This window comes from Marmota marmota, unplaced genomic scaffold (assembly GCF_001458135.2).
Source record: "Marmota marmota marmota unplaced genomic scaffold, marMar, whole genome shotgun sequence".
In the NCBI taxonomy this organism is placed as follows: domain Eukaryota; kingdom Metazoa; phylum Chordata; class Mammalia; order Rodentia; family Sciuridae; genus Marmota; species Marmota marmota.
This window is the reverse complement of record NW_026000026.1, coordinates 44,519,969-44,542,322: the sequence shown is the minus strand read 5'-3', so window position 1 is coordinate 44,542,322 and position 22,354 is coordinate 44,519,969. Positions and strand designations below refer to the sequence as shown.

Below are 22,354 nucleotides of genomic sequence, written 5' to 3'. Positions count from 1 at the left end.
TAGCATTTGTTTTTGTTTTTTGTTTTCCATGGGACAAGTACAGTCAAACCCAGATGAGCCAGGCAGCTTAAAGTAAGAAACTGAGGTGAAGTCTGCCCTTCCAAGCAACAAGCCAACTGGAAAAATCGACCCTGAGCAGCTTAAGCTCCCACAGTGCACTTAGGACCCAATCAGACCATCTCTGGCCATCATTGTCATCAAAGCAGGCCTTGGGCTTCTGCTCACATGCATATGCACAATCTGAGGAATTAGGCGCTCCTAGGTTTTGTTTTGTTTTGTTTTTTGGTATATGCATAACAAAAAGCTTTATCCTTAAGAGGGAGAGTCACCTGAGTAGTGTATTTATTCCACACTATATTTGTTATACATGGCATGCAGCCCCCACTGCTAAAAGAAAGGCCCCGCTATCAGCCTTTGAAAAGAATGTGTTGTGCCCAGAGATGCCACTGTTGGGAAATGCCCTGTTCTCACAGCTTCCCTGCCCAGGTGCTATCTACCCAAGGAGCCCTGGGGAGTGGGTGGCCAAAGGAAGTGCTTCTATCCATGATGCCTTGTCAACTGCAGCTAGGGATGGAAGGCTGATACATAAGTTCTTAGCTTTTGTCAAAGGGCTTTAAGAAAAAAATATATATATATTCATTTTCCAAATAAGAAAATGTTGTTTTAAAACTACCTTGCTTCTTTCTGTCAATTACCCATTACACAGTTGGTATTTGAACAACTTTTTACCTAACTTGTGGTTTGCCTTCCCTATTGACCAGTAATAAACCAATGTTACAATATTAACTGTTTTATTACTATAGTTAATACAATATAATTAATAAGATGGTTAATATTTTAACCATTATTTAAATATTTGTTGCAATTAACACGTATATGTTCTATGCATACATGTTTATATGCATGTAACCCACATGCCTATGTGGTAACATGTTTTCAAGCATGTTACCAAGGAAGGGGGCCAGCAGAAAGGCCTATAAAGGGTTAACTGAAATGGGCACCCTCAAGTGCTGGGGAGGGACTGATGTAATCACTGCAGCTCACAGCCAAGTGCATCTGTTCACCATGAGGTCATTCTTCTGCATGCTAATGAGTTGGAGAATCTAGTCTAATGTTTGACATTATCAAAAAGGACATAAATAGTGTAAATCTTTAGTTTTTGGAAGCTCCTCCTAAAAATCAAAAGAGAAAAGAAACTTTTGCTTGGACTTGAGATATTTTTTCCTGAACCACTCTAGAGATTGTACCTGAACTTTAAAATCTGGGAGGAATCTGTTGATAATCCCCAAATCACTATTATAGTCATAGCTAGCAATTTTGTAGTCAAGGACTATAGGTATGTCTAATTTTAATGTCTAGTTTTAAGCAGTTCCAAGTACCTTGATCAGAAGTTTATAAAGATGGATTTTTACCAAAGAATGTCCAAAACCAAATTAAATGAGAGTTGTTCCCATTGTACCCCAATTGACTTGCATTTGTTGAAGATGCCAATGCTGGTTATGGTTCCTTTCTACTTCAATATTGCTATAGAGGGCCAGCAGAGGGAGCACAGGTCTTTGTTTATTTGTTAGCCCTCATAAACACAGCATTTGATTTTGCTAAGACATGGTCAGTAATACTTTCTCCTTCGTGATAAGCTGAATTGGAAAGGATCCAGGACTTAGAACAAGTGGTAGGAATTGCTTCACTCTGCTCCATCCAGTTCTGCCACTTTCATGAAGGTCCTATTTGGAGTTTAAAACAGATAAATCACTGTCAGTATTAGGATGCTACTGCTATGCCTACCATAGCCCCAAACTGCAAACTTTCATCTTTCTCACAATGGTATGGAAAGCCCTCTTGGAAGAGATTATTATGTTCATATACCTCATAGAACATAATTTTATAATACTTTTCCACAACAAAATCATTACAGGAAGTTCACAGAAACTTTACTAGAAAACAGCTGGTGCCATTGTGTCTTGCTTGGTAGCCAATAAAATTTACTCACAAAGCTGGAGACAGAGCACTCCTGTCACGCATTGGCTCCAGAGTGAATCTGGGATGGAGATGATGCATGACTAGTTGTGTGACTCACAGGCCTCTGCCCCTAGGGGTAAAGCTATACCATCTTTCTCTTGCTGAGTCCTTCATACCATACCCTGTGGTTACATGTGCAAGGTGTTGCAGGCTTGTCAATCTGAGTGCAGATCCTAATAGGAAGATTTTGTTGACTCTTTCACTGGTAAGTTAATAATCAAAGTAGCTTCCAGGAGCTGGGGTTGTGGTAGAGTGCTTGCTTAGCACCTGTGAGGCACTGGGTTTGATCCTCAGCACCACATAAAAATAAAATAAAAATATTGTATCCACCTAAAACTAAAAAATAAATATTTAAAATTTTAAAAAAGTAGCTTCCAGAAACAGACAAAGTAAATCCTAACCCTAATCCCAAAAAATATTTTCTCCATTCCTTGAAAGGTTTACAGATTCTTTCAGTATTCTCCTCCTCTCCATCTCTCTCATGCCTCCTACTAAAATGGTCCTAATAAAGTTTTGATTGATAGCACATATCATGCCTCTTATGTGTTTAGCTCTATAGTAACTTTGCTGACTCCTTCAGAGAACATCATAGAATATGGAGTTAGAAGGACTTCAAGAAACTTTAGGTTTAACCCCTGCATGTTAATTTTGTACTAAGCTGAATAACAAGCCATGAAGGAACAACCAAAGGTCTTGGGCACGTTGGAAGCAGGGACAACCTCACCCTCACCTCCCTATTCTATGCATGAAAATGCTAATCCAGTACCCACCCTGTGGTGACAGTCCCATAATCAGATCCATGTCTGCTAGCTTTTTATTAATAATAAAGGGCAGGATTAATTTTAAAATTCACTCAGATGACCCAGACATTTTTTTAAATGCAAGTTGTCTTACTTCACTTCTATTCAAGAACTCACACCTGTCTCCACACCTCAGTAAGCTAGCCAGTGTTGCCACCCATCCTACAGACAACTAATTGCTCCCCCCAGGCATTTCCTCTACCCTAACAATCCCTTCTTTTTTTTTTAGAGAGAGAGAGAGACAGAGAGAGAGACAGAGAGTTTTTTAATATTTATTTTTTAGTTTTCGGCGGACACAACATCTTTGTTTGTATGTGGTGCTGAGGATCGAACCCGGGCCGCACGCATGCCAGGCGAGCGCGCTACCGCTTAAGCCACATCCCCAGCCCCCTAACAATCCCTTCTGACCCCATCCCAAATCTTCCTTTCTGCGTAGAAAGTTCAATTCTGACCCTATTTTTTTTCTGACCCATCTACTTTTTTCTTTATTTTAATATTTTTTATATCTTTATTTTGTTTTATTTATTTTTATGTGGTGCTGAGGATCAATCCTAGTGCCTTACATGTGCGAGACAAGCGCTCTCCCACTGAGCCATGACCCCAGCCCTTAATTTTTTCTTTTCAATTTATAGATGTATTCTTGAAAAAAGTGACAAAGCACTGATAGAAAATTTAACCACCCTTAATGCCATTATCCAAACCCAGTGCTGCCCAGCTCTAGCTATACATTGAAATTATTGTCCTTTCAAATTTAATATTTTCAATGACAGGTATATGTAACCCCATCATAAGAAGTATCTGTACCTCTGTCTTGTTTTTTCTGAGCATATGTAAGTGTTTATCCCATGTGTGTGTCTTCTATCCTTCTGTACTATGAATTCTTTAGAGAATGATACATGGAATTTATTTTATCATCCAAGGGGAATTAAATAGAAAGGAGGCAGGCTGTTGCTTTAAGTGGTACAGGTGTGTCTCTAGACCACAGATGTGTTGGGCCTGATGCAAGATGCAGAACAAACACCTGTAATTATGTTTCATCTGTCCCCTCCCTTCCCAGTCTCCTAGAGAGAGTGGGCCAGTGATAAGCAATATGGTCAAAACTGGGTGTGGAGAAATCAGAAGAAACCAGGAGCCTAGTTAATCCACAGACTAGATAATGCAGTTTTGAATAACTGAAACTTGATTAGAGATGGTGTTGAAGTTGTTTTAAAAAGAATTCTTGATGACCCTGCTTAGTACCACATTTTGCTTCATGCCTATTCATTCCTTTGTCTTTTTAAAACTCTTTTACGTCTTCAGTGTCATTTCTGGGAGACAGAGATGAAGCAAACATATCTTTCCATTTTATCTGCTAGAAAATGGTGCTGCTGCCTGTCATATTACTATCTGTGAATTGGCCTTCCCTTCCCTTGGCTGCTGCCACAGAGCAGGACTGTGTAGGGTACTTGAGGGGACACAGAAGGCTCTAGAGACCTTAGGCAGGCCTGCATCTTCCCTTCCCTTATGGAGAAAAAAAGTCTTATTATAGAAAAGCTGATACTTTTGATAATAGCAGATAGCTATTTATTAATAAACAAAGTTAGTTAGCTACAGACTATAACTGCAAGTAAAAAAGATATCATCAGCCAATGGCCTGAGTCGTTTAGATTGAGAGTCCTCTGAAATGGGCCATGCCACCTACCTTGTGACCTTGGAAGAAAATGAAAACTTGCTCCTGTATAGTATATTATCTACTAAGCATCCTCCCAGTGAGTTTTTAACTTGCCAATGTGAGTTTTCACATTGGCTGTGAACCAAGGTGACTAAGAATGAGAAGACCCATGTAAAAGAAGATTAAGACAGAGGATAGCAAGTGTGGGAAGAGCAGAGAGAAAGATCTGGAGTGTGTGCTCAGATTTGGAGTGCTCATAGATTCCCAGAATCAGAAGGGAGCAGACATTATCATTCTGAAGTACTGACATCGCACTGACTCTGTCCTTCTGGAAGAACTTTGAAGGTGCTGCTTTTCTGTGAAATATCACCATGGGTTAGGTCCGGTTTCCCAGGCCTTACAGGGTTTTAAGCGCAGGCAACTTCTCCCTCCCGCTTGACAGCTAATTACGGCTCAGGGGATGCTGCAGCAGTTGCCAGGAGATGGCCAGCAGGTACCAAGAATTTTTCTTAGAGACAGTTTTTGGAAATGAGTCTTAATTAAAGCTTATTGGAAATAACCTTGAGAGTTTGAGGAGCACCCAGAGCTTCTGACACCCTAGGTTCACATTCTTTGTGAACCCCAGCAGCAGCCCTTGAGTCAATTTGGCTTTGCAGGTGCTACTTGTGCAACCTCAGCACTGGAGGTTCCTGGAAGACTCATTGATTTTGCTTTGAATTTCTATTTAGCAGTGAGCAAACGAAAGCACAGGCGAAATGGTAGCACTCTTACTGGCATTTAAGTCTGCTGGCAGAAAGAAAAAAGAATATTTTATACTAGACTTTTCCAGAGAGATAAAGGATGCTAATCACAAAATAAACCTGTAAAGAGCATGAGAGAAAAGCTGGTTCTTTTTTACTCATTAGCCTTTGAAGTACCACAAAAACCTATAGGACAAAAAATCTCTTAAAATGAGAAATATGATAGTTTTACGAGAGAGAGAGAGAGAGAGAGAGAAGACGAAGAAGGAGGAGGAGGAGGAGGAGGAAGAGGAAGAGGAAGTAAGAGAATATATAGCCTTGACAAGGCCAAAATTTACTTCTTGGCTGATAAGAAGCTTAGTAACATTAGCTAGTACCAAGAATAAATAGACAAAACCTTATTTTCCAACCAGTTCAAGAATATGAGATGATAAAATCCCAGATGCAGAAAGCACACATTCCACCTAACTATGTTCCCCACACCAAGGCTGCCCTTGCCCTTACCAGCGCTCAGCTGTTACCTGTAATAGGAAACAGTAAGACCACATTGTTTCCAGCATCTGTCTTCTCATGAGCAAAGTAGTGTGATCCCTGAGGTTGCCTGAGGGTCTTTAAGAGCTGACTCAGGAAAGTTCCACTCCCCCAGAGCCCTAATCTCAGGGAAAACAAGATGTTGAGTGCCTGGTGTTGCAGCTAGAGAGTGTTTAGACAAACCCTGCTGCGCATGCTCATATGGAATCCTGCTCCCTAGCTGTGTCCCTAGGGCATGGAAAAATGGCAAGAGAAACAGCCTGCCTCCAGTTAGCACCACAGCCCTCCAGTCAACATCTGATCATGCAGCTGTCTGAGACCAGGCACTTCTGGCCAGGTTAATGTTAACTGATCCAATAGCATCAGAAGCAAGTGTCCCAGAAGAAAGGGATCACCACAGGAAAGAAGCCAGAAGAAGAAATCTGCAGCCACCAGACTGACTGTGGACTTTGTCCCACTTACCCAAATCTGGTGGCCTACTGGAGGCTATAGTTAGATATTAAAATCCAGGGTCAGCTGGGGTACTAGGGACACATGTATCTCCGCTACAGTTAAAGTAGATGAGAACGGCAGCTTCAGTACTCAGAGAATTTACAAATCCCATAAGTGTAACGCCTTCACATGCTCACTCCGTAAATGTTCCTGAATACTTCATATGAAGGGCACAGAAGTGGCCAAAGGAGATGGTAGTCCCACCTTCCTTGAGGGTGCCTTCCACACAGGGAAGAACGGTGATGAAGTGAGCCATCAGGAGCTGATGAGTGCCAAGAAGGAAAAGACAACAAGAAAGAAGGCTCAGGAGGATACTGAGAAAAACCACCCCAGAGTTGGGACAGCTTCAGAACAAGGAGTCAAGGAAGACCTCACTGAGTAGGTGAGATTTGAGGAGAGACTGAAGGAGGTAGCCAAATATGGAAGGAGGCAGGGAAGAGCACATGCAAAGACCCTGAGTTAGGAGCTTTCCTGGCATGTTTGGAGATCAGTGAGGATCCTGTTATGGCTAGAGCACAACAAGCAAGGAATGAGGAGGAGGGGGAAAAGGAAGGTTAGAGTCACCCTCAGCTGGAGGGAAAATTGGGGGATGGTATTCTAGTGAGATGGCCAGCTTTTGGAGAAGTGGGGCAATGTGATGTCTCTCATTAAAAAAGGATCTTTCTGGCTTCCGTGGGGAGAATATAGTATGGAGGCAGGGACCAGTTAGATGATATTTCATTCGTGGTATCTTCCCATCATATGCACACAGAAGGCATATGATACATATTTGAGTAATGAACGAATGTTGTGGCAATGGAAGAGGTATTCTCCTTGGACACTATCTGTGGGGACACTAGGAGAGCACTCAGAAATATCCCCTTAATCCCAGTGCCACAAAATGCAGTCCCTGACCTGGGCTATCAGGTGAAAGGAACTTGGTGATACCTTCTCTTCGTAGGGGAAAGTTTGCATGGTGGAGGAAGTATGAAGGAAACAGGAAAAATTTTACCTGCAGTCACATGCCCTGCCCTGGCCTTCCAATCCATAGCTCACATGGGACCCAGTGGTTGTAATACATTGTGCCAACCCGAAGAACTGTGTAGACTATGTGTAGAACTATACCTGCCACACAATTATTTCAAGTGACTTCAAAAAGCCTAGTGACCCAGAAGAGTGAGGATGTCGGGATGAGATTCCACAGAATTGTTTCACTCTTTATAAAAAACAAAATGGTTTCCAGAATAATCTGTGAGTTATAATGGCTTTTTATGTATGTGTAGGTATTTGCCATTTCTATACAATTTCCCCCCCACCCCTCCTCAGTCAGACAGGGTTTATCTCTTTGGCAAGGAAGCAATGGAGGACAATGGAGGATCATTGGGGTTTTGTTTGTTTGTTTGTTGTTTTTATCATGAGTTCATGATAACACCAGGGCTCAGTGTTTAGGTCTTTCTGTGCCTTACTGAACTCATTGCCTCCACCCTGCAGGCCCCCCTGCCTTCTGATGCCTACTATGGGAACAAACCCACAGAAGCAAACAGAAGAGTGACAGGGAGGAATTCTTCTTTCGTAGCAAAAGAAAAATGTTCTCACCAAAGGAGAGAAAAGACTATTTTATAGGCCTGGACAGTTTGTACAGCACAGATAACTGAGAAATGTAATGGACAGTTGGCTGAAGTACTGACTACTCTAGAATTCAAATGGAGCCATGCAGAAAGAACTCATAGAAAATATCTTAATTATGGTCCCGAACAGGACGAGTTTGGTGTTGACAATTGAATCCAGGGCCTCCTACATGATAAGTGCACTTTCTATCACTGAGCCACAACCCCAGTGCCAAGAGGACTGTTTTGGAGTTTTTTGGTTTATTTTTTTTTTCCTGCATTTTTTTAATGTATGTATGACAGCAGAATTCATAAGAGGAATGTTTTTAATCAGTAAAATTCCAAGACAACGTACTAGAACTCACTGTCCTCCAAGTCTCCAGACTCGCTGCTATATTTTCTCCAGCTGCTGATTTTAAAAGTAATTCTGAGCAGGATACATAATCTAGTCACTTCCTGGGGCAAGACGTACTATCTCTCCACCCCACAACCCCAGCCTCCTCTGAGTGCTTTTAAGATAGATGAATTCAAATTAGAGGCCACCTTAGGGACAGCCTGATAGGGGCAATAAGTCACCAAAGAAGAGTGTGGCACCTGCAGAGAGGCCCCTTTGTTTTGTGGGTGGGGGAAGTTTGCAGAGGGCCTAGCCAGAGAGGTAGTGGTGGCATGTATTGAGCTGCATCACAACCCTTGTTCCCCTGCTTCCTAGAGTCTCACAGGACATTTTTCCCCCTAAATCTTACAGCCACTTCTGATTTACTTTTGTAAATGGAGGAGCAGTAATACTGATCAGACCTCCTTATCTTATTTTTGCCATTTTTTAAAATAGTTGTTGGTTGGAGATGTAGCTCAGTAGTACTGTGTTTGCATATGCAAGGCTCTGAATTCTACCCCCAGCACAGGAAATAAGGAAAAGTCTTATTGAGATATAATTCACATACCATGCAATTCATCCATTTAATTATACACTTCAATATTTTTAGTATTCACAAGGTATATTTTAGTATACTCACAACTATTACCACCGTATAATTCTAGAACATTTTTACCTCCCATAAAAATTAGTAAAATCCACTTACAGGCAATTCCTTTTACTCTCACCTGCTCTCCAGCCATATGCAATCCACTTTCTGTTTCCATGGATCTGCATATTCTGGGCATTTCACATGTATGGAATCATATAATATACTGTCTTCAGTGACTAGCTTCTTTTACCTAGCATATTTTCTTTTCTTTTTTTTTTTTTTTAAGAGTGAGAGAATTTTTTTTTAATATTTATTTTTTAGTTTTCGGCGGACATAACATCTTTGTTTGTATGTGGTGCTGAGGATCGAACCCGGGCCCCGCGCATGCCAGGCGAGCGCGCTACTGCTTAAGCTACATCCCCAGCCCAACCTAGCATATTTTCAAAGTTCATCCATGTTTCAGCATGTATCAGTTCTTTGTTTTTCTTGCCTAAGGGTATTCCATTGTCCATTCATCGGTTGGGCAGTTTTCACTTTGGGACTGTTAGGAATATTGCTGCCCTTGGATGCACGTGTACTGTTTTTCAGCTCTCTGATGTGGCTTCAGTCTGGTAAGACGAACAGCCTCCCCATGGCTAAGATGCAACTGAAATCTGAGTACTCGTGTTCTGTGAAATATCAAGAGCACCCTGAAACTTTTCTCCATAATGGCCTAACAAGAAAGGTGACACCAAAATATTAATTTTAAATGTATAATTTAACTTAGCCATGGCTCCTAAAAGTACACTATGGTTGGAGAAAGGAAAGAGAAAAATGCAAGGAAACTCTTTTCATGAAATCCCACCTGCTTGTTGAGTCTCTGCACAGGTGCTTATATACAAGCAGGTGCACAATATGTGTGCTCTCTTCCTCCCTCCCTTTCTGTTGGTCCAGCTGTACTAGCTTTCTGCTTCAGAATCAAAGCTGATGGGCAAGACCAACTACCAAACAGAGGAAGCCAAGCCCAGAGCCAGGTTCAGGGCCAGGACACAGCCACTGCTGTTGGATTGAAAATACTGGAAGCTATCCTTGGGCCATTTGGAGATGTTAATTAGACTGGCTAATTCCCACTGGTCTTGGGTTGCCAGTGTTGAGTTGCGTGTGTAGGCTTACCCCATCCACTGGCTGCACCTGTTCCCTTCCTCAGAGCCATTCCAGGGGCTCTGTCTGAATAACCCAGACAGCTCTCTGATCTCCCGCTCTGTCTGCCTTCCCGCTGGTAGGATATTTAGCACTTGCTGAAAGCTGGAACCTTAGTCCACTATTTCTCTCCTCATTCATGCCAGCTCTCAAAATTGTTCTCTTTCCTAATTATCTTTAGCCAGTTAATCATTTTCCACACTGACTGCTCAGTAACAAGGATCCGGGAGAGGCAGCCGCTTTTCTTGTCTGACCCTGCCCAGTGTTATCCCAGGTGGCAGTTCTGGATGGCAGGCTTTCCTCAGAGATAAGAAGCTTGCTTCAAACCCTTCTCTTTTGCTATCCCAGTGAGTCCAGCTGGAGCAAACATGCCATGAAAAGACCCACTGATACTCTAAAAGCCTCTGCTAGGCTGAGCTGTCGAAAACACAACAAATCTCCAACCAGGCCTGTCTTGTCCTGTATTTTTTAAATTCTTGCTGATATCCAGAGCATCAAAGTCACTAGAGGCCAAAGAAGACAGCTTTCTTTGAAACTGACTTCTAGTTATCCAGGCTCAAACTCTATGTCTAAGCCATTGATTGGCCACAACAGGGCCAATCTGAGTTAAGGGCTGTCCCCCAAAGTCTTACTCAACTGCTCTTACATATGAGTGGGACTGACTCCTAATTCTCAGTTCCACGAATTTCTAAGAATAACCTCATATTCAAGATGTAAATTAACCCTATAATCCAAAGTCTCTCAATTTTTTTTCCTTTATGACCCACTACAGAGCCTTCTGATAAGTTTTTATCTCCAAATTTGTCCCCACTCCTAGAATACAACAGCAACACTGTATCTATTAAGGTGCTTACATTTGTGCTTTGTGTAGAGTAAGGGTTTTTTTTACCCACAAGGGGCGCTGTTGCCCAGTTAGAATGATGTACCTTCTCCACCATCTTTGTCCACTTTGTTCACTGCTATATTCCTAAAACCTAGAATGATAGGTGACACATGCATGGTACCCAGTTGATGAAAGGATGAAATGATTTTGCTGTGTGTCTCTGTCCCATCTTCCCAGGCATCACATGCCTCCCAGTCTCTTCCTTACCAAGCTCAGTGTCTCTCCTGGTGCTATTCAGTCATGTGCAGGGTAGTTGATGCCATATATTGACTTCCAGGGATATACCAGGAATCTGACAGCTTACTCCCCTATGCTAGCGACTAGTACCTCACCTTGAGGAGTACTGCCTGCATGTTAAGCCCAGGTGACATTTGAGCCCCATGGAATAATCAAGACAGCCCACAACTGCTTCTGTCTTTGCATCTCCTTAACTAAACCATGGATTGGCAGTTACTGAGACATTCTTTGTGGTCAGGCACACCACGCCAGGCTGCGTCTGGGGACACTCAGGAGAGGAGCAAACCAGTCCTCATCAGCAATTACAAACAAGTCCTCCATTGTTAGCATGCCATCTGCTTTCTTGGTTTCCACCAATCAGGGATCCATATGCATGGCATAACCAGGGCCAAGGGGGCTGCAGGGGAGTTAGATCAAGGAGCCCCTTCATAAAGACAGCCTTTGCTCGCATGGGAGAGAGTCAGTAGCATGGTGCTCTGAAAAGCTGAGCCTCCTCAACTCAAGGAAGAGCCGTGCAGAGACGCTCTGTGCTCTGCCATTCCCTGTGAGAGAAAATGGGAGTCCACGCACAGTAAACTGGAGGAAATGGGAAATCTAGATAATTACATTATCCAGAGGCTAGTAGTCTGTTATGAACAATCAACACAAGCCCAGAACGTCTCATGTCCACATATCAAGAAAGAGCAGCATTAAGGGTGATTGGAATCAAATGGGTAGTACAGAAAATGCTACTAGGTCATTCAGGATCAGATATTAATCTAAAAATTGATAATCATATATAATTGACTTTTGGGGGGTGACTGTGAATATTCATAAATAGATTGGAAAATGTGTCTTTGTTGACATGCACATTTTCTTTAGAAAGACTCAGCTAAGATAGTGTCAGTGGTCCTTCTTCCAATGTTGCTCTGAACTCCCTTTGAACTGGCCCTAGTCAGTGTGCTAACCTTTGCAGATGGGGCCAGCAAAAAAAAAATCCCTGTTTTTCAACTGTGGCCATGCAGACAGTGGTCCATGTTACTGATAAATGTCCTTTGTCCAGATTCCATGGTGGTCTAGTGACACCAAATTCAGGAGACTTGTGAGGGATTGGGGTAAGAAGTTACTGTCTGATGCAGAAAGAGGGTGTATTTGCTAGGGAAAGCCCACATTGGAATTGGGCTGGTATAGAATGAGTGGGTGATGGGGAACGTGTCACAGGTATGGAAAGGCCAAGATCCTCCCTCCTTTCATCATGGCTGCTGAGATCATGCTTCTCTTTGGGTGAGAGTGACCTTTGGTCCAGTTTCACTATTGCAGGTTCTCCTTCCAGAGCCTTCCTCTGCACAGCATGCTGCATGTTTACTCCCTGGGGACTGTCACTTTACAGGTGACATCAGGACTGAGTTAATACACTGTACAGCTCAGAAACCTGTAAAATGAAACTTGGAGTCATGGAAACTTGCACACCTGGGGGATTTCAATTTTTTTTTTTTTTCAGGGCATCCATTGAATTCAATGCTAGTCTTAAAAACTTGATCGTTTTTCAAACCCAATCAGTCAGGAAAGGTTGTGCATCAGGAAAAGGAAAGAGCTCCTACCAAGGTCTGCTTATACATTGTAGGAGTTCTAATGTCTCTTTCATTTCCTACTTGTAAGTGCAATAACAGCTAGTATTTTGTCCCATCAAGTAGAATTTTCAGGTCTTAATGATCTGCAAGTCTTCTAGAATACTCAGGCAGCTCGGGAATATGTGTATTATTAGCACTGTGTTAATTATCAAGTTGGAACCATGGGGGTGCCATGCTTGTATTCATTTGACTTTATGCTCTTTCCCTTCAGATTAAAATATATAAAGGTCTCATTACAATATTTGAGCAAGGTAAGACTGACACTTCAGTGTGTTTTCCCATTTACCCTGCTTTTGGGGGGGGGGGGGCGTAAATTTATTAACATGCTCCCCTCCATCCCTAACACTGCTGCATGCCCACTTGCTTTCCTGAGCCTTGGTTTTGGTGCCTCCTGCCATCCTCCCAAGGGACCCTGCCTGCTCTCCTGCCCCTGCATGTTTGTGCTGCCCGGGGAAGCCCAGTCTTGCCTGCCTTTCTTCTGCCTGTGCACTCTGGGTGGAATCTGACACCAACACCTGCCATCCTGGAAAATGTCTTTGTCACCCACCCTTTTGGGGGGGGCTGCAGGAAACCAATGGGTGCAGGGGCCTCCCCCTTTTTTGTTGCCTGATCCTAGAAGAGCAGGATCTTGAGATGGGCAGATAAGATGTGGCTCGTGCTGGGTGGCCTTTGACTACTTGCCTTAATGGAGGCCTCCAGGCAGGGAGGGCTGGTTGTGGAAGAGGCTGCTGAATGGAACAGCTGTGGGAAGTGAAGCAGACAAAAGCTGTTGGAGCACAGAGGGTAGAGAACCCCATCCACAGTCTAGGATCTAGAGGGCAAGTCTGCTGAAGCAGGTGTAACCTCTCAGCCTTTCTGTTCTGGGTCTGGGGTCCAGGCCCTTCTTAGGACATTCTAATGGACTGAACAGAAGCTGCTTGGCAGAGCCAGCTAAAAACCCTCTGTGGTGTGGCCTGGGCTGTAATGGCTCACAGGCAGGAGAGGAGCTGATAGTGACCATGGCAATGCCACTCAAAGGAGAAAGCAAATGAGTGAACTTCCCTTGATTAGCAACATCACCCATGTGGAATGCATGGCACAGAAGCCATCCAGTTTGTCTCAATACCTATGGAAGTGCAAGTTAGAGCCTGGATTCTTTGGTTTATCCAAAATTCAAATCCCATCTACTAGGCAGGGCCTTTATACCTGCAGGCCAGATGTACAGCAGCACCACAGAGAGCTGACCTCCAGCCCAGCTGCCTTTTCTCTTCTTCTCAGTCATGGGTTTGGCCTAGTTCCAATATTGTCCCAAATCAGGCTCACTTATGTCAGCTCCCAGAAGCATTAGTAGCCTCAGAGCCCAGGTGTTAAGTAGGGAGGGGACATAGGAGGTCACACAATCTCCTCCCAACAGGGGGATTTGGTGCAAAGGTTTCTACTCTTGAGGCCCTTCATTTCCTTTGGTGTCCTTCCACATCTGCCACAATAGAGGTAAGTGGGGTTTGAATGGTCTTTGTATAGGCCTCCAGCCTCCATCACCAGGAAGAGGCCAAGTCAGGGCAGCCTCTGCCAGCACCTTGCAAGTAGAATTATCCTATCAGGAAAGAAGCCTTCTCTTTTGTGGCCTACCTGCTTATCTGCAGCTGCCACCTCCCCATCCATCAGGGAGTGCAGCTGGCACATAGGTGCCATGGCAGACTGAGGATGCACCATCAAAAAGTTGAGGACTGGAAGAATGCATGGGGCACAGTGGCACTGGGTCTGGCCCAACTCCAGATGTGGCTTTGCCCTCCCCCCTGGATGATAGGGTCTCTGCTGTTAGATGCATGGGGTCCTTGCTGCGGAGCCTCATGCTGCTCACTCAGGCTCACTCAGTGGGACAGATGATTGGTATGTTGGTTACTCTGTTCATCTTCATAGCAGCAGGAATTCCAGGGACACCCTTCTTACTCTTCTCCTTTTCCCTGGATGGGGGAGTGGGAAGGAGGGGCTACAATGTTTGCCTTCTAATCCAGAATTAGCCAAGATGCACTCCTTTGCTTAATGTCTTTGAACATCACTTTGTATCTTTCATTTATTTGATTGGTTTTTCATTTTAATTTTGCCTTTTGCTTCCTTATCCCAACTGAATACAGTAGTAGGTGGGGTGGTATTTCAAGATGGTAGATTATCTGGGATTAAATCAGGTTTGTTTCCCTCTGCTTCCCCCTCACCCCTGAATTAAGTGCTCCTGCCCACCACCAGCAACAAGAAGTAGAGAGATACCTTTGTCAATCCTGTCTCTATCATGGATGAATGTCTAGCTGTGCTGATTTTGTCCAAAGCAACCTATTTTGCGTTGTTTTAGCAGTGCTGGAGATGGACCCAGGACCTCATGCATTCTAGGCAAGTGCTCTACTACTAGACTGTACTCCCAGCTCCAGCCCCAGCCCAGCCTATTTTTAAAGAAGAAAATAGTAGGCAGGAGACCCAGGCCTCCTCTGTGTGCCTGACCTCACTAGGCTTAAAAGGAAGGTGACAGTAAAGCACCCTGCTATTGGAGAGTCTGAAAGTGCAGAATTTCAGAATGCTTGGGGGCAGATTGCCTCCACAGGTCTGAGCATGTTTATAAGTATTGATTCAAGAAGCTCTTCCCTAGAAACGATAAGGCAAGGTCAGAAGATGAAAAAAGATCCTGTCTGTGAATAAACTACTTAAATGAATTTCAAATGCCAATAATAATAATAATAATTTCAAAGGCCAGAGGAAGTGAAGCATGTAGGGAGGATGTAAGAAGCCCTGCTTTTTGAAGCTTGTTCCAGAGGTCACTCAGGGAAACTTGGGGTGTAGTACAACAGGGTTTAAAAATACATTACAAGGGTGAGGGTGATGAAATGATCTTCTCATTCGCAGAACAGTCCTAGGGGAGACCAAACTCCACTGGCAACAGTGGCTGGGTATTGCAGCAAGCATTCTTGAATTCCTCTGAGTTCACCTAGAGCGACCCCAGGGAAGTGGAGGGATGCATTCACAAATTTTAATTTTATTCCTTTTTCCCTCCAGTGCTAAATAGCTGTATGCTCATCTGGGCTCATTCAGATAAGCAATTTAGTCCTGACCTCTAGACTTATACCCTTTGGGGGAATAATTGGGTAGTGACCCATTGTGTAAAATATTAATATGTAAGAGATTCCAACAGCATCAATGGGATCCACAAGGCACTCCACAAAGTTTCACTGGTTTTTCTCAATGGCTGGGGGTAATGTTCTTCATGGCTCTTTCTCTCTTTTTCTATAATCAGATGCCATTTCTCTCATTTTTTATTTCTGGGTTGGCCAGAAAGGCTGTGAGTTATTTTCAAAAAGATTCATAGCTTCTTTCATGCTGTAGAAAACGCCAGGCAAAGACTAGGAAGAAAGACATTCATTTGTTGATTTGTTCAACAAACATCTTTGCAAGCACACCACCAGGTTGGGGAGGACATCCAACCCTCTTCCTGAGACCAAGTTTCCTTTCTTTTGAGTGCCACCAATGCCCTCTTAAATCTGTGGCCCTTGGGTCAACTCCATGACTTGACCATTCTCTGCTTCCTTTGCAGGGGCCTTGGCCTCCATCCTGAGTGCTGACCTCAAAGAGTCCCTTGGTGTGGAGGAGACGGACCAGACTCCCCTGCCCTTTTCCCTTGGCTCCAAACCCAGAGACTTCAGGAAACTCCATGACTGTGCCAGCGCTCTCAGCAAGCTTTCGTATCACTGGATCCTTGAAGTCAAAGGTGGATCCCACTGAACCATTTCATGTGGATCTTTCAAGTGGGGCTATGTCATCTCATCCTAAAACTTCTCAAACCTCCAGCTTCCAAAAAAGAAAAAGTCACCAACAACCAGAAACAAACCTCCTGTCTCTGATTTACTCTGGTGTCTGCTCGCTTTCAGGGAGGGGGCAAAGGGAAGTTGGCTTCTGAACCCCAAGCTGGTTACCCTCATTTATAAACCCAAGCAGGATTCCCAGAGGGCAGCAAAACAATCGTGGAATTGTGGAATTTTCTCTGTATCAATTTTGTTAGTTCACCTTATGTTATGATTTATGGTTTACTCAAAAATTTCATCATCATTGAAATTGGCTTTCCCAGGGGTCTTTAGCCCAGGAGTTTTCTCTCAGTTGTGAAGTCTTTTGCCATCTTATACCCAAGGTCCACACACTGAGGTGATTTTTCTGACCACTCAGAGGACTCCCAAGTCATAATTCTGATCCTATCCCAGAACACTCAGAAGTCTCTAGAAATACAAGGTCCTATCCTGTGAGACAGACGTCCTATCTTGTAAGACAAGAAGAAACCCCAGGGTTAGTCCCACATCCTTACAAAAGGCAAGTGCCAGTGTCTGGTGCCACAGTGAGGTGGATGGACAATCTAGAAAGTCCAGATGCCTCCAAAGCTTCACCTTCATTTTCCCTCCTGGCTATTACTCAAAGAGGGCCAAGACAGGCCTTGGAAATGCTTCTTGTCATGCAGATTGCAAGCAAGAGATTTATTTGATCCATAGTTTTTTACCCATTTGGACCTGTTAAAAAAGATAATAAAGGGAAGAGAAAGAAAAGAAGGAAGGAGAGAAGGAAAGGAAGAAAATAAAAAATCCTGTCTTCTGTCTGGGCTTGCCCTGCTCCCTTGCTGGGCATCTCTGGGTGAACCCTGCCATGTAGCAACAGGGAAATCAATCCATAGGGAAGACAGCCTTCTTCCTGTGTCCCGCCCCTGGGAGCAGTCTCAGAGCTAGAAGTTTGCCCCTCTACCTCCAAGAGAAATCTAAGAAACTCATCAGAGGCCATCACATACTGCACAGTTCTTGCTCTTGTGAGACCATTTCATAGTGCACAATGCCCCTTGGTTTAGAGTGGGAAAGCAGTAGGCAATATGCAGCCATGATTGGCCCTGGATATGAAAAGGTGTGTACACACCTTCCCACTTTCCTGCATGCTGCCTTCTGCTCTTCACACACACTCGTATGTTACACTTTCCCTGAGGAACCAATTTTTTCATGAGCCATTGAGTTGATTTGGCTGATACCTAATAGGGGCAGACCCAGGTGTCAGACTCACTCTTGGGACAAGTGAGAAAGACTAAGAACATCATTCCCATCAGAAAAGTGGAACTTCCAGTGTTAGGAAGAGTCTGTCTACTTTATGTAGGATTCAGGCAGAGATTGAGTCCCAGGACCATTGGACAGAGCTGTTTGAATGTAAGAGAATGGGGGACATTCCTAAGTAGAAGTAAGCTTTAATCACTTTGGGATGTTTTCTTTTGGGGCGTGAGCAGTGCTGGGGACTAAACCCCAATGCCTTGAACCTCCTAGATAAGAGCTCTACCACTGAACTACATCTCCAGCACTTTGGGGCTATTTTCTAATAGCCCAGTGCATTCACTTCTTTGGGGATTAGTGACAAAAGAAAGGGTGACTAGAAATCATGGTGTTTCCTATCCTGCTAGCAAATGCCTTGCTTCTTATTCTCACCCACTCCCCCTCCCATCCTTTCCTTTTCTTTAAGTGATTTGGGCTTCCTGGTCAGCAGAGTTTGGCCAGTGTTGCTCAGGCTTTTGACTGTGATTGATACACTTGGTTTCATGTTTACAAAGTACCCAGACTTTTTTCCTATAGAGAAGCACATCACCTGTTCCTGGGGTCCTGAGTCCCCCATAGCACTCTGGCAGCAAATAACTTCCCACAGAATGTTTTATCTCCAGGCTCTAGAAATTTCTGTTGCAGAATTCCTGGCTGAAGTAGAAGAATTTGGAGTCTTTTTTTTTTTTTTTTTTTAATGGTGTTGGGAACAGAACTAGGGACCTTGTGCATGCTAGGCAAGCATCTGCCACTAGGGAACATCCTGGAAGTCATATTTAACTCCCCTGGACCTCTGCTCCATGATTCATTTTGCCTCCATGAACCAGAGCTTCTGACCTTGGAGTGGGAAATTCAATTGTAGGTAGCAAATAACTCAACCTTCATGTAATCCCTAATGATTTTAACAACCCTGTGACCCCAGATGACAGCCAGCAGTTTTGTGACTAGAGGTTTTTTTTTTTTTTTTTTTTGTTTTTTTCTTTTAGTCCACTGTTCTCAGTAACAGCTTTGGTTTGGAGATGGAGTGGGGAAGCAGGGACTCTGGCAACCATGTTTGCTTGCAATCACATGAACTTGGTCGTTTTTGTTATTTGGGGTGGAAAATTGAAATGAGGAATTTTTTTTTCAGTTAGAAAAGTAAATATTGTGTTTTTGTAATAAATGCCTCTTAGCAAAATTGCTGAGGGTCACTCATCCAATAGAGACCCTCCTGAGTCACAGCGCTGACTCATCACATTAGTATTAGTAGTTCAGCCATCTGTAAACACAAGTGTTCCTAATTGGCCCAGAATGTGATAAGATTTGCTGGCCTCACACTGGGCCTGGGCAATTCCCTCATTTCTCTGCATGACGATTTCCGGATTTCCACTTAGAGTTAACTGATTTTTATCATATCATTGATCACGATTTTATACTTTAAAAATAGTAGTTCCACAAAATAACTTTTAAAAAGTAGTTAATCCTTGAGCAGACACAAGGAAAGAAACTTAGCCCGGGTAAGTGACTGTCACGGTGTCTTCAGCTGCCACACTTGCAGCTTTTAAGAGCCATGGGGTGGAGGGGACCCTTGACTTTGTGATGTGGGTTGATTAATCAGGACCCTTAGCCTTACAAACAAGAGATCATGGAAGATTCAGAGAGCCATGCAAATCCAGTCTTCCTGAGCTTTCTCAGGTGTCACCACCTGGGTGCAACTGACCTGTTATCCTTGCATCAAGTGGAGATTTGGTGAATCCTTTAAAATTTACTGTGATGTCTTACATATAGCTGTGTTAGTTTTTATCTACAGAAGGCAGATGTCCAATCTGAAGGGAAATTCAACGAGAAACAACCATCGTTGTAGTTGCACTCAATATCTCTGTATGACATACACATTAAGTGAATGTTTTCTTATATTTTTAGGTCTACAATGTGTAAATAGGGGGAAAATTTGATAAATATGGTAAATTAAGTTATAGCTGTCATTTGATCCTTATTTTGCTGTCTCTTTTTATTTAATTTTCCTGATGCTGCACATCTAGGTTCATTCTTAGATGATAGAAACCTTCACATCTAGTCCACTTTCCCAGGTGTGTGTGTGTGTGTGTGTGTGTGTACACGTGCACATGCGTGTATGCACACGCCAGGACCCACTTTACAGAGGCAGTCATGCCCAGGAAAGCACACAGCTCCACTGATGACGTCTCTTGACTCTCTACCCTCTTCCCCTTGAATTCTGATTTACTGTGATGATTTAATAAAGTGGAGAAACAGCACTGAGGTGCTGTATGTTTGGGTCATTCTATGGTTTGTAGGAAAATAAAGTTTATCCTGGCATCTAATAAAAAGGTGGTTTACATTTTTATTGGACAAGGTTGTTCAAAAACATTTTTTTAAACCAGCCCAGGCAAGTTTATTCATGTGTAGTAAAACTGACCTTGTGGTTTATAGTGTAGAATGCTAAGATCCAGTCACCAGAGGATCTATGTCCAAGTATCATTCCCATCTATACAGCCTGTCCCTCTCTTTGTGGTGAAATGACTGGGTCAGTATTGCCTGTTGTTGCAATTGATATCAAGGCCCACAGTAAGCTTCATCCTTGCTGACTCTAGAGCAGAACTTGTACTAGCCCCACCCTTCTGGTCCTACCAGGTGGGTTGTCTTTGTAAGTGATAGACAAAATGTAATATGGCCTTCTGCTGGTGTGGCAAAGGTTGATAGCCCTGCCTAAGGACTCCAACTGCCTCCTTGCCTACATCTGCGACCACTCTGGGCTCTTGAAAGCAGTGAACTCTCAGGATGTTAAGACAACCAAGTTTGTAAGATACCCTCATTTTACTTGTCCATTTTTCAAATCCTTATTGAGGACTTATTATTTGCGAAACATGTCAGTGATCTTTAAAAGGGTCATCCAGGTAAGTTCCCAGGAGTTAAGTGGGTTCTGAATCAATTTGGCTTCCTTTTAGCTCTTGTCTGATACCAAGAGCTTGCTTACCGATATGTCCTGCTTTTAATCCTTGGTTCCTCATAGAATGAAGCTTGATATGAAGTTTTAGAGTGCTCTGTCCTAAAAATAGTGGTTCCCAGCCTCATGAATTAGCTTCATTTAGGAAGCTTCCTAAGATTCAGATTCCTGCTTCGTCATTCCCCACCTAGATTCTTACCTTCAATGTCTGTGGTGGAACCTCGGCTTCTATGTTTCTTAAAGCTTCTCAGAGGATGCTGGCTGCAGATACAGTTGAGTTCAGGAGCTTGAGTCAGTTCCATTGATTGGTGTTCTGGGAAGCAAGTACCCCTGTAGCTCTATAACCACTTCATGGAGCTATGTTTCTGCTCCTCGCTCACAATTCAGTTTAAAATATGATTGTCCAGGATTCCCTGGAAGTTTCATCCTAGGATAATTTTGGCATACTTTTCAGATCTAAAAATGGCCATTTGAAATTCAAAGGATATTTTATGAAAGTCTCATTCAAAAGGTTACTTTATTATTTATAGTGAAAAAATGGGGCAGGGAACATTAAAGTCCATCATGCTTCCTGTAAGTGACCAGGCCATCCTAAAAAACACTTGTCAAGGGCTGGGGATGTTGTTCAGTGGTTAAGCACCCTGGGTTAAATCCCAGGTACCATAAAAGAAAAAAGAAACTTGCCAAGTCTCAGGCTATATCATTTAACACCATCATCAAAATTCCAAAGCAAATCCCACTTTCAGTGGTCTCAAAAGGGACCATTGCTTCAAGCATTGCTGACATAAATTTTACTTGGTTTTTGTCAGGTTCCAGAATTTAAAGAAAGAATATTCCTAAGGTATATCCTGGTCTTAATATAATTTTCTAGGGATCCCAGGAAAAATTTTGGAGTTATTTTGTATTGCTCGAAGAAAAATCTCCCATCAAAAAGATGCCGACATTTATATTTGTTTACTTCTATACACACTTGTGCTAGTGTTATGATGTTATATAGGTGTATAAACTAAATTGAGGCCATTTTGATTTATTAAACCATTCATGTCAAGGAGCACTATTATCATTTACTTTCCCTTCTATAAATGGACATGGTTTTAATTGCATTTCATTTTTTAAACCAAAAAATGAAAGTTGTAGAAATGAAACATAAAGTAAACTTCATCCCTTTGTATTTAATTTACTCAAGGCACAGGTTTACAGCTGGAAAGGGCATCCTCCATAACTCACCCACTTCCTTCCATAGCTATAAGAACTGAGGCCTGAAGATATTGGCTCACTGGGTTTCACACAGCTAAAAAAGTGGGACTTGAGACAGGAGCTGAGTCTCCTGGTTTCTGCTTCATGATGACACCCTCATTTAGCAGCTTAAACAGAGTTCTTAACCAGTGCATGGACTATTTGTTGAAAATGTAATTTCTGCCAGGCACGATGGCACACCTGGAATTCTGGTGGCTCAGGAGGCTAAAGCAGGAGGATCACAAATTCAAGGCCAGTTTCAATAACTTAATGAGACTCTATCTCAAAATTAGAAAAAGGGCTGGAGATATGGCTCAGTGGTAGAGCACCCCTGAATTCCATCCCGAGTACCAATAAAGAAAACAGAAAAAAAATGTAATTTCCATGTACCTTTTGGCCACTGTGAAGG

The 22,354-nt window shown here is 43.0% G+C and overlaps 1 protein-coding gene across 1 annotated transcript in view; it reads left to right on the top strand.

Annotated features, from left to right (window-relative positions):
• Ralgapa2 (Ral GTPase activating protein catalytic subunit alpha 2) overlaps positions 1-20,030 on the top strand; it is a 293,361-nt gene extending 273,331 nt beyond the window's left edge. Inside the window, exon 40 of the mRNA XM_048811857.1 lies at positions 16,250-20,030. Coding sequence (XP_048667814.1) covers positions 16,250-16,437 — 188 coding nt within the window. The 3' untranslated portion in view covers positions 16,438-20,030. The remainder of the gene's footprint in view (positions 1-16,249) is intronic.
• The last annotated feature ends 2,324 nt before the right edge of the window (positions 20,031-22,354 follow it).